Source organism: Amblyomma maculatum, chromosome 10, assembly GCF_055883805.1.
Source record: "Amblyomma maculatum isolate TAMU_Amacu chromosome 10, ASM5588380v1, whole genome shotgun sequence".
In the NCBI taxonomy this organism is placed as follows: domain Eukaryota; kingdom Metazoa; phylum Arthropoda; class Arachnida; order Ixodida; family Ixodidae; genus Amblyomma; species Amblyomma maculatum.
Window position 1 is genome coordinate 103,382,955 of NC_139353.1, and position 12,175 is coordinate 103,395,129.

The 12,175-nt window shown below is 43.7% G+C and overlaps 1 protein-coding gene across 1 annotated transcript in view; it reads left to right on the forward strand.

Annotated features, from left to right (window-relative positions):
• The first annotated feature begins 7,749 nt into the window (after positions 1–7,749).
• The window catches only part of LOC146177158 (ionotropic receptor coreceptor Ir76b-like), a 49,209-nt gene continuing 44,783 nt past the window's right edge, over positions 7,750–12,175 (forward strand). The window contains exons 1-2 of the mRNA XM_084581098.1: positions 7,750–7,874; positions 9,583–9,800. Coding sequence (XP_084437224.1) covers positions 7,796–7,874; positions 9,583–9,800 — 297 coding nt within the window. The 5' untranslated portion in view covers positions 7,750–7,795. The remainder of the gene's footprint in view (positions 7,875–9,582; positions 9,801–12,175) is intronic.

The following is a 12,175-nucleotide window of genomic DNA, read 5'->3' on the forward strand; positions in this document are numbered from 1 at the left end:
CAGGGCCGGGATTCGAAAAGAGAAACGTGGTTGAAGGCTGTTTACTTTCATTGCTCTCAATGAAGAATCAAGCGGCAAACCCAGCGCCTTGCTCACCCAGAGCTCTCTTCACCATTTATAGCCTACGAATCAGATTATTTTTTTCTTGCTTGTTTTTAGGAATTGACTTAGCAGTTTCCGCTAAGTAATGTTCGCGTCATTGACATTTCCGCATGTCTCTACCCCCAAACAGCGCTCTTCGCCCTGTGGCGACAAGTGTAACCAGGCATCACTGTGCCTTAGCCGATTTAACAGTGTTTCACTACGCGCTTCTAACTGCATCTCGTTTTGCCATCAGTTGTTCTGACCTGCGCTTGCCGAGCATTGTTTCGACTTTGGCAGCACTCTACAATGTTGTGTACTGAAAGAGAAGGGGTGCACTTCAGCACAAGTCGTTTAGAAAGTAATGAATAACTCTTGCTTGCGAAAAACTGCGCGAAACTAAATATTTACATGGGAAATTACCATATTGGAGACGCAATCTGTTACATTACAAAAATACTAGGAAAAGTAAAGAAGCTACTGTAATTTTATTATTGTATCTAAATTACTCTCGTGTATGGCTGCATTCCAGCTGTTGTTGGTAGCACGCAATACAGGTTACTATATACCACGGCAATATGAAAACAGGTCGCGAAGGGTTAGAGCACTGCCAAGCACATCGCACAGGCATTTCACCCCTAAACGCCTCGAGCGCACAACTCTTAACTAGCAGCAATGGGGAATGGGGCACGACATTGCCTTTGCCGCTCGGGAGGCGGCATTGACCACTTCAATGAATCAGTTACTAAGCATTACAGGTGCCACAGTTTTCTTTACGACACATGAAGCTTATTGGCCAGTTTTATTCAGTACTCGCTTGAATAGCTGACTCAGCAACTCGGTGCAGCGGTGCATGCTCACGAGGCCTGCGCATGCATCACTCGTGTTGCAGCAAAAAGCGCATTCCTTTTCGCACTGGGCGCTGTCCTGCTTTCGCGTGTCACGGGGCTAGGATCCCGTTGTTGTTGCATAGGCTTGTTAGGTGGTAGTGCTGCGTGTAGTAGCTAAGAGATGGGCTGTAGGCTTCCTTGAAGTTCGTTCACATTCTTTCCACGATTCGGCTTCACGTTATCCGCCTGTTCTGGTGACGAGGGCACCGTGGAACGCCGAAAGCCATAGCTAAATAAACGTTAATATCCTCGCGTCAATCTCACTTTTTTGTTTTCAGCTACCACTTGTTTGCGACGTCCGACTCGTAAACAACCAAACTCACGTGACTGGAATTACGGACATCTTGCTATCGTCTGTGAGAAAGAACTTGAACTGTTCGTAAGTACCTATCAACCGTAAATATCATCCGGAAAGTCCCTTTAGCCACAACAAACTAGACACCTGCTAAGAGAACCAAAATCTGTGTAATTTAAAGGAGAGAACAGTCTACGAGTCGAAGGCTAACGTTGGTGATATTTTTTTTTTGTGTTATTGGTATAGAAAAGAGTTAGTCTTACGATAATGTTTAGGGATAAAGAATACTAAATGCAAAGGGGAAGGAAAAACAACGTGCCGCTTTGCTTTAGTATTCTTTATCCCTAAGCATCATCATAAGACTAACTCTTCTCGATACCAATAACGAAATACAGAAAACGTATCGCCAACGTTCGCCTTGAACTCGTAGGCTGTTCGCTCCTTTAAATTCTATAATAACGCACCCCTGAGTCCCCCTCAGTTCCCCTTCAATTCTCTGCTTAAAAACTGTAAGAAATAAGCTCAGAAACCTGGATGTCACAAATCCTACGCAACGATGACCTGACTCGAGCACGTTAACTTTGCTCCGGGAAATGACCTGACATTTGGTTGCACACCTTTATTCTCCATGCTGGTAAACGTTGACGCGAGACGACAACTATAATAGCATGCGCATCAATTTCTGGTTCCGTGTGGCTCATGTGGTTCCGTGGCTCATGAGCAACAAAGAACACCACATATCAAGATGCCTCTCGTCGTAAACAATTCGTGCAAACCCTGTAAGGAATTTATCGTGAAATAGAGGGCAAGATATTTCGCTTCTCGACCAAAAACATTTATAACGTACACTCAGCTGTCTACAGGTCTCCTCCAGTGGCTACTAATCAATGTCGTAATGGCTCAAAATCAATTTGTTTATTGGCCGTTTAATACTATGGCGTCCCTTGGAAGACATATATTGAATGTCTGAGAAAAGCATAACAAGTTATCGGTGCATCCTTTCAAATACATGTAATTTAGGTGTTGATTAGAATATATGATTTTTTTGGTAGAGAAATTTGCTTGAAAGAGTCATAATGACTCTAGCTACTGGCCGCGTTCTGCGGCTCGGCTGCCGCCTCAAAATGGTAGGCGGTAAATGTACTGCAAATGTCGAAAAAAATATATTTCGTGTTGTGAAGCGATGTCTATTGTAAAACAAGGCAGCATTTGTTACATGACTGCTGAAAAAACTAATACATGACAATAATCCGTAATCAGTATTCCGAACGACTAGTTTTGCTTTTAGTGCAGTTTGTTAAAAAAATATAAACGATTGAGCTTCACAAGTAACCTATATAGCTTTTTCATTTTCCTTGCATTACCTTCAGTTTTAAACGTTGTGGAGGGCAGGACCCGCTAGGAGGCGTTGCATTCTACTTCCACGCGGTTGAAGAATAAACAGGCATACATGGTTTTACTGTACGGGTGGACAGACTGTGGTTGGTTGGTTTGTGGGGTTTAACGTCCCAAAGCAACTCAGGTTATGAGAGACGCCGTAGTAGAGGACTCCAGAAATTTCGACCACCTAGGTTTCTTTAACGTGCACTGACAGCGCACAGCACACGGGCGCCTTGCTTTACGCCTCCATCGAAAAGTTGCCGCCGAGGCCTGGATTCGATCCCGCGTCCTGTTTGCGAACGGGCCACCTGTTAGCCATCCTAATAACATAACAATGCTCATTTCATTGTGACCCTCACGTAAGTACTTGATTCCGCCGCTATAGGCACACAGCTGGCGGCCAAGGCCGGAGAGAATTTGAAACCGCTAGCGTTATCAGGCGTCATACATCCTTTAAGGGCAAAGAAATCACGTGAGCGACGCTGACTTATGTTTCCTAATTGCAGATATTTGCAGCAACTCCACGCATTGCTTCCAGATTTAACTGCGCATCGATAGCATATGAGTCCAATTCAGTTTCTGGAGGACAACTATTATGACAAGAAAGCCGGAGTATATATATATATATATATATATATATATATATATATATATATATATATATATATATATATATATATATATATATATATATATATATATATATATATATATATATATATATATAAATAGGATACGAGAACATTTAACGTACTTGGCCGCTTAAAAAATTATAGAGCGAAGTGTACGCTTCATTTAAAGAAACATTTTATTGGACTCGGCGTTTGGACCAGAAGCTGGCCTTCATTCGCACTCCTGATGAAGGCCAGCTTCTGGTCGAAACGTCGAGGCCAATGCAATGTTTCTTTAAATAAAGCGTACACTTCGCTCTCTCTCTCTCTCTCTCTCTCTCTCTCTCTATATATATATATATATATATATATATATATATATATATATATATATATATATATATATATATATATATATATATATATATATATATTTGGGAAAAGACATTCTTGGCTGCGGTCCGGTCTCTTTCAAGACCGGACCCCGGTCGAACCGTCGACGAAGAATAAATGAAGTTAAATGAAGTGTTAATGATCTTCGCTATATATATATATATATACAGTAGCAACTTAATTCTCAGCTTGGGAAGTCTTATTGTTCGCTTTCATGGAGTTATGAAGGTCAGTGTGAGATGATAGTTGAGCTCACGTATTTCTTTTAACTCTTTTAACCAGTAGTTGGTGTAATTAAAGTAAAAAAAATTACAAAAACGCAATAATCTGTCTTTGAATATTGAAGCCGGTAAATATTGCTGACTGTTCAGCTTGCGCTTCGGCGTCGGTGTGAAATAAGGTGTTCTAATTATCGCGTCCTCTCACAGCTACAACTACTATCTGCCATCAGTTCTTACTTTCGGAAACGTGGCGCCGAACGGCACGTGGAGTGCGGGACTGATGGCCGACATCGCCAATAATGTGAGTCAATTTTTTGTCATCCGTGTTCCTAATTTCTGATGCTGAATGGCAATATGAATGGCGCGACTGGCCTTGGTATTGCTCTGAAAGCCGAAATATTACTTCATACCTGTTGACACAATTTTATAACATGACCATACCTCAAGGCTAAAGCAAGGGCAACAAATTACCCGATTTCGGCAACTACTAGATTTGGCAAATGACAATGATGATGTCTGTTTCAAAACAATAATGCGGAAATGAGAACCATTGCGAATTGCGCGTTCAGCCCCTTATAATGAGATCGTTCTGTGTTTTGCTCCGGTTCTGACGTCTACACCGTTCATTTTTCTTTTTTTTTGTATTTAATATTATTTATTGCTTCATGTTTAAATTTTTAGTCTCATACTTTTACTTTTCACTTTATTATTTTCAACACTTTGCAGTTCATTACATATATAGCACCTTTTCATTAATTAATTTCTCGGGTGAGAGTATCACGTGATTGGGACCACTATCTGGGATCGCATTATGCGACCAAAGTCGACCTTCAGATTTCGTGCCTCGCTTGGTTTTAGCCTATATAAACAAACCTCATTGCACATGCTTACGCAGGTGTTTCTAGCAGCCTTGCTTCCCACCACATTATTGTACAGCGCCCACTTTTGGTATTAGTCTGATGCGACGCTTAGGTAACTAACTACTGCGGCGTTCCATTTGCATCCATAAAGTTAAGCACAGATGGACGCAAAGCTCTAAATTAGGTGGGAGTAAATAGTGAAGTTGATTGGATTTCGTGGCAGAGGATGTCTGACGTGAAGCAATTCAAAATGAGCATCTAGAACGTTCAGAAAACGATATAGAGGAGCAACTTGATTATGAAAACAGATTTCCAGCGTATCCTACGTGCGTACTCGTGATAAATTGTTCCTAACCACAGCTTCGCGTTCTTGACATCGTTCATCATCTCAAAGGTACTCTGATCCGATTACAATCGCAACGAACTCGGCCCTTACCGAGCCGCTACTATTGCGTTGAACTCATTATCTCATAGAGTGCTTGGTTGGTTGGTTTGTGGGGTTTTTAACGTCCCAAAGCAACTCAGGCTATAAGAGACGCCGTAAGTGGAGGACTCCGGAAATTTAGACCACCTGGGGTCCTTTAACGTGCACTGACATCGCACAGCACACGGGCACCTTGCTTTTCGCCTCCATCGAAAAGCGGCCGCCGAGGCCGGGATTCGATCCCGCGTCTTTGGGAACAGTAGTCGAGGGCCGTAATCACTGCGCCACCCCGGCGGGGCTCATAGAGTGCACCCTGTGCTGAGGAAATAAATTTTTAAAATAAAGCAGTGGCTATAAGGCGCCCGTCATAGAGTGCACCCTGTTGCTCCTAACGGACGCAATATAGCCACTGCTTCATTTTAAAAATTTATTTCCGTAGCACAGCCTTGGCCTATCTATCTCGGACAGCTGGCTGACCAATTATCTATTGTACTCAAGGTGTATATATGCGATAAATATTCATCCCATTTCCTTCTCAGCGTTGCCTAGGACAGTTGGCGGCACTGCTTGTTTATCTAATGCCCCCTAAGAAAACATATAACTCAATTCAACTTCTCTAGTGGCGCACACTTGACTGGACGGTAAGCTCAAGCAAACGGAACAGAATAAAGATATAGGTTGGTAGCTCCGAATCATGGATTACCACAACAACCGGTCAGGTCATCAATGTGAATGATTAATGCAGAACATAGCTTGCATTTCTTTTCATAAACTGTGGCCTCAAGAGCGTAGTGCACAGGACCATTCATTTTTCTACATTTTGCTTCAGCATTATCACAGACGGCCGTGAAAGCAGGGCTCGTTTCAAAATAGTTGTCTTTTGTTGCCACATCTCCGCTCAATAACTTAGCCTTCTGCCGCATTGTCGTGCCTTCTGATTATTTGTTACCGTTTAATAAATCATTACTTTTCACGCGAGAGCAACAACGTGCACCCACGCTTCTTATATAAAATAATGCTAAACTACTCGAGTGGTTTGTTGACTTTGAATTCTGTTTGTATAACTGGCTCTGTGCAGATATAAGAGCATAACGTAGGGAATCGCCGCAACTGCCTTCCGTTCCAGGTCGTCGATATGACGTTCCCAAGTGTCCCGAGAGGTGTTGACGAGGACGACTTGGCCGACCCTACGCCTCCGATTTTCAATGCGGCGATCAATATCCTGGCAGGCAGAACCCGCATTCAGGACACCAATGTTACTGGCTACTTGCTGACATTTGATATACAAGTAAGCAATTGTGCAAGGTTTGCAGCGGCCTACAAAAGGTCACGGACTCTTTCGTTATATACTTACTTTTGAACTCATTCAAAACAATTCTTGAAAACTCAATTAACTACTGTGCAACTCAATACAGCTCCCTGACTCAAGTTTTCTGACTATTCCAACAGTGGCAGCATACGTTATAGAGGCTTGGTCACCCAGAGTGGTTCAGCAAAGCACGTCAGTTACGTAGATGAAGGCATTTTGTAGGTTAATGCTAAATTATTTGTTTGAAACTTGACTCCTTGATTCTCAGAAATATTGCGGCAATCTTACTCCTTTAAACATGTGCACGAAACACACGTGTTTCCTTTTGGCACGTATGTTGGGAGCAATGAAAGGATGCACACTATTGACCGTAACCAGGAACCCCTTAGGAAATTCAGCCTTGCTTTCACAAAGGTGAAATGTTTACCAGCGGAGATCTCATGTATGTTTTTTTTTTAATGCGGGCCTCAGAAAGTTTGCCCAACTTCTGTAACCGAAGTCTATATATCACTGAAGCAGGCCGGCGAAGACTGCACCATGAGGCTATGAATTCACTTAACTATGAGGACACTTTACCGACTGAGAAAGGGAGAAGGAGAGGGAGAAAAATAACTGAAATGCAAAGAGGGTGTGCGGAGAAGTGGAGAGATAACTAGATGGCGACCAGTGTGTTACCACACGCGTAGAATCTCGAATAAAAGGATGAAAAGAAAAGAAGTACAGGAACGTGAAATTAATTTGAACCGTTTCGTTCACCTATGATACTAGGACAGACAGGGCGCCCAGTAAAATTTCACAGCATTGACTGAACCCTTGTGCGTTTAAGAATTTGAGTAGTCCATTACCGAATATGTTCTCTAAGATATTCCAAGTGCCCGGAATCTTGGCTTCCGCTTCGGATCTAGTATTGAAACGGCAGAACGTGGAAGGCAGGTGACACCTATACGCAGAAATCGTGGATACTCAGGTCCTCAACCACTTCACGGCCCTCTGAAGTTCTCTAAATCTGGAGCATTTGGAATTGTGATAGTAAAGATGTCGCTGAAGTTGCCTAAAAGCGATTCAGAAGCAGGGGATATTTGATCTTTTTATATATCCTTACAAAGAACGTCTACTAAGCCTAACGGCGGAGTTTCTTGGTTTGGTGAGGCTTAGTAGAGTTTCATTAAATCTTCGTGGAACGGCCTTCTGTCTTGAGAAAGAAGACGGTCGACTTTTCTAAACTCTCTCCTGTTTCCTGCGCTGCTATTTCGTAGGTATGGGCATTGCTTTTGTTGTTCCTGGCTCTACTGAGCGCCGTCTTGGCTATTCTGGATGTGGCATCCAGCCGGATGCGTGGAGAAACGGCTGTAGCCGCTAAATGCTGGAACCAACACTTCTGGATGCTCTTCGAAAACATGTTTTGCGAAGGTGGGTACCTTTGAGGAAATCTACTTAGCAAAGCGCTTAAAAAGCACTTAAAAAGCCAACAATAGCGTCCTGACACCGGGGTTTGAGCTTTATTCGTCTGGTCTGAAAACTATTGTACAGCCATCATGATAGATCCAAAGACGCAGATGCACTATCTAGATCAGTTCGCCGATCCCCTGCCGGTTTTATAGGCTCCCAAGTGTCTCCCGCCGTGGGGGTGCAGTGCTCAGGAATCCCGCCTGATGTCCCAAAGGTGCGAGATCGAATGCCGGCATCAGGGGTTGCTTTTTCATTACAGTGCAAAGCAAGACGCCTATGTTCTGAGTGGTGCCAGAGCACGTTAAAGAAGCCCAGGTGGTTGAAATTTCCGGAGGCAGCCTCTAAGCCGTGTTTCATACTCTTAGTCTCTTTGGGACGTTATGCCCCACAAACCAAACTAAAGATTTTCATTCAATGAATTCAAAGGGGTCGTGCGCACTCCACACAGACATTGGCTTTCGGGTATACGAACCATTCACGTTCAATCCCCCTTGACTGCCCCTGCAACACGTGCTGGTGTCCGTTGAGACCCCTGGTGACATAATTTTCTATAGCTGCAATCTCACAATAGGCCCTACTTGATTACTTGATGCCGAACGAATTGACGACGCATATTCTGTGCTGAATTACTCGCTTTCAAACACACTCTTATTGTTGCTTTCCTGCCTTTGAAATATTCGTATGGAAGCCTTGCACCTATACTGTGAGATGGAACGTCTAGTAATTCTTTTTTACAGGCGTAAGTGCCTCCGGTCAAAGTTAAATGCCAGGAATAAGACGATTATTCGAGCAAATTTTCTTTACATCAGAGATTTCCCAGATAACAGCCCTTATGTTGTCTACTCAAAGACGAATAATACGAATATTAGAAGCATAGGTTGCTCTTGTTTCAAAATATGAATATTATATTTCTATGAGACTAACAACAGGGAGGACCTAGGCACCACCTGCGTTGGCTTTCCAATGGGCTCTGTATTCGTTCTTCTGCTGTACACTAGAGGTGAGGTCGTGGCGTGAAAGACAGTAGGACGTTAGCTAGGACAAGTGGTCACAGTAAAAGATATTCTGCAATGAAGATAGTCAACACAATCTTGAAGGAGAACATCTTCGGCAGAACTCCGCCTGGTTAGGTACTTGAAACAAAACTTTGAGAAATTCTTATCACCGAAGGAACCAAGTTGGTCCCGAAACGTCGGGTTCTAATAAATAATTTGGTCGGTGCTAGGTGTTCCTCAAACTTTTGTTTAAAGACAATCTTACATTAATTTGTGCTGAAGCGAAGGTTCAGAAATTTAATGGAGCCTGTAAACCATTACTCACGCAAAGTGCGTTGCTAAGCAGGTACACACTCTTCACACAGCGGGAGCAGCCTTTTCATGCCTTCACCATTTACGCCGGCTGAATCGGCTGTGTGAGGTAGTGTGAACAGTCCCGGATGTATGTCTTCAGTTCCAAGTGCTCCAAGGCACAGGTGAAAGTGACTGGGTCAAAAACACTGTGACTTCATAGAAAACCCACATCGGGCTAACATGTTTGCAGCATGCAGCACTACGAGGGTTTGAATTATCGCTCAATTGTCTTTCTCCATTGCATATTAATTGGGGAACAAAGCGTAAAATATATTGAAAATAGCGGACGTCACACTTCATATCACAAATCGCTTTTGCAGCATCTGTGGTAACGCCAAAGAGGACAGTGCTTCGAGTGGTAAGCGGCTCCTGGTGGTTAGCCATCGTGGTTCTCATGAACGCCTTCACGGGACACATGCGCGCCTGCCTCCTGGTGAAAAACGAGCTCGAGAGAATCAACACGCTGCAGGACATCGCTGCTAAAGCTCACCTCAAGGTTTACCTCCTCAAGAATACCGTAGTTACCCGGCACTTGGAGGTAAGAGTTTATCTAGTTCACAATACCGCGGAACCAAATCTGAGAAAATACAGGGTGGATTGAAAAAACATCCCATCGAATTTTTAACAGCCAGACTGCACATAAAATTGAAGACAGAACAATTTTCAGCAAGTACCGTTAGACGTTAAAACAGATGCTTGGGCAAGTTGGTAACTCATTTTGACCGGAACAGCGCGCACTAAGACACAGACACGAAGAGAGACACGACACACACGAAAGTCAGCGCTCGTGTGTGTCGTGTCTCTCTTCTTGTCTGTGTCTTAGTGCGCGCTGTTCCGGTCAAAATACCGTTAGACGTTTCTCCCATTCAGTTATAAATTATTTGAACACACTTGCTCCAACACACCTTAAATTATCAATTGCAATGCATCCAGATCTTGCTTATATTTTGGCTCCAGAAAACATTTTCTCTCGTGGTGAATAATACAAAGAATATAAATTTGACAGAAATCTGATTTTTGTTTCAGGTGAAAAGCAAGACGCTTGTGTGCTGTGTGGTGTCAGCGCACGCTAAAGAACCCTAGGCAGTCGATATTTGCGGAGTTCTACATTATGGCGGCTCTCGTACCTTGATTTACTTTGCGACATAAACGCCATTAACCAAACCAATTTCGTCCCATCACACAATTTAGAGACATTCGTAACTTTAATGCTTATAATTGGATATAACTTCTATACTCTTGGTCATCATATTGCAATTGTCAATATCGCCTTCAGCATCACTCCAAAGCGGCTTCTTTTGGGTCGCCGAAAGTGCAGATGCTGAGGATTTCGAATTATTTCTGATCAAATCACTCACGTTAATCTTCTAATTCTGGTACTGAAGGCCATAGACGATTGTATGCTACCTGCATGTCAAACTCTAGAGCTAATATGCGAGCGTTTTAGTCTATACAAGCATTTTAGAGTAATAAACCTTAGTGAAAAGTAGCGTTTATGTTTGAAAACTTCCACATGGTGGGAGAATCAATACAATTGTTTTCCGCGTCACTTTTAAAGACGTGTAGGGCTATGAAAAAAAAAACGGTGTCTATCGTCAGGCACACAATCTTGCTATTAAGACAAAAAGACCTCATACGAGTTATTCTGTTTCTAGCACTGATATATAAAGTTTGTCAGCATTTATATAATTGAGTTTGGTGACGGTGTCGGCGACGGTGAAAGGCGAAGCCAGATGTGTAATCAATGGTAGCTGCTGCATAACAAACGAAGATCTTGCCGCCACATGGCAATATTGTCAAAGCACTGTAGTATGCGCCAGCTCTTTATTTCCTAGAAGAGACTGCCCTTGATGAGGGCGTCCGCGGTATTCGAGGTGTTGCCAGTCTTTTCTTACCCCGAAATGGCGGTATCAACTTGGTGGCATAAGGCTAGCCCGTCTTAAATGTAGGTGACGTGGGTTTCAGGTCAGGACTGCGCACACGACTGACGGCATTTTGGCCGCGAGCATCAGAACATCTGTTTGTCAAAAGAGAGCGCGAAGCTTTTCTTTAAAGATATCCCAACTCAATTATTCTTTCTCATCGGTGTCGTGCAATAGGCTCGCTGCGCAGGGCTAATAGTAAATGGCGTTTTTCAGCAGAACGGTAAGTCCCCCTTTAATACTGCTGACACAGTGCATGGACATCCATTTGTCGACGTTTTCACCTGAGGCGATGAAAATGGTGTCAGGGTCATGGGGATGAGCCACGATCGTAAATGTAGGGGCAGTGAGGTTGCGCCAGTCCCTGTGTTGAGTCATGGTGGCAGTTCTGGTATAGCACATCTGTGAAGCTCCGTAATGCAATATTCTGGGACACGGAGAGTGGCAAAGCCGGCCCCTCCACCAAGATAGTAGGTAGCAGGAAGCGTCCACAGCAAGTAAAACACGTATGCACTCTCACAGCGCAATGGCCAAGTTGAGAGCACACAGGACGTCGAAGCAGAGACCGCTGCGAAAGATTCAGGCCTCGAGTATGCATCAGACTGCCACACACACACTTCTGCCGTTCGAGTCGAAGACGAAGTCAGGGAGCTGTCTCCGCTGCCCGCTGCGAAATCTGTATGGTTTTCTTTTTAACTCTGTCTCTCTCTCTCTCTCTCTCTCTCTATATATATATATATATATATATATATTGAAATGTGGATTTAATGGTTGGTTGGAACGTCTAGCGCTGGCAGTACTTTGGGCACAGCAGGATCGAATTACCAGCCGCAGGGCACAGCTTCAGCGCGAGCGAGAAGGGCGCCGGAGACAAGCGATGGGGATGGCGATGCCGCAGCGTTTTCTGGTCTTTGTCTTCTTTACATCCCCCCCCCCCTCTTTGTCTTCTTTACTACCCCGCCGGCTGAAAAGCACCGTCCCGGTGCGTACT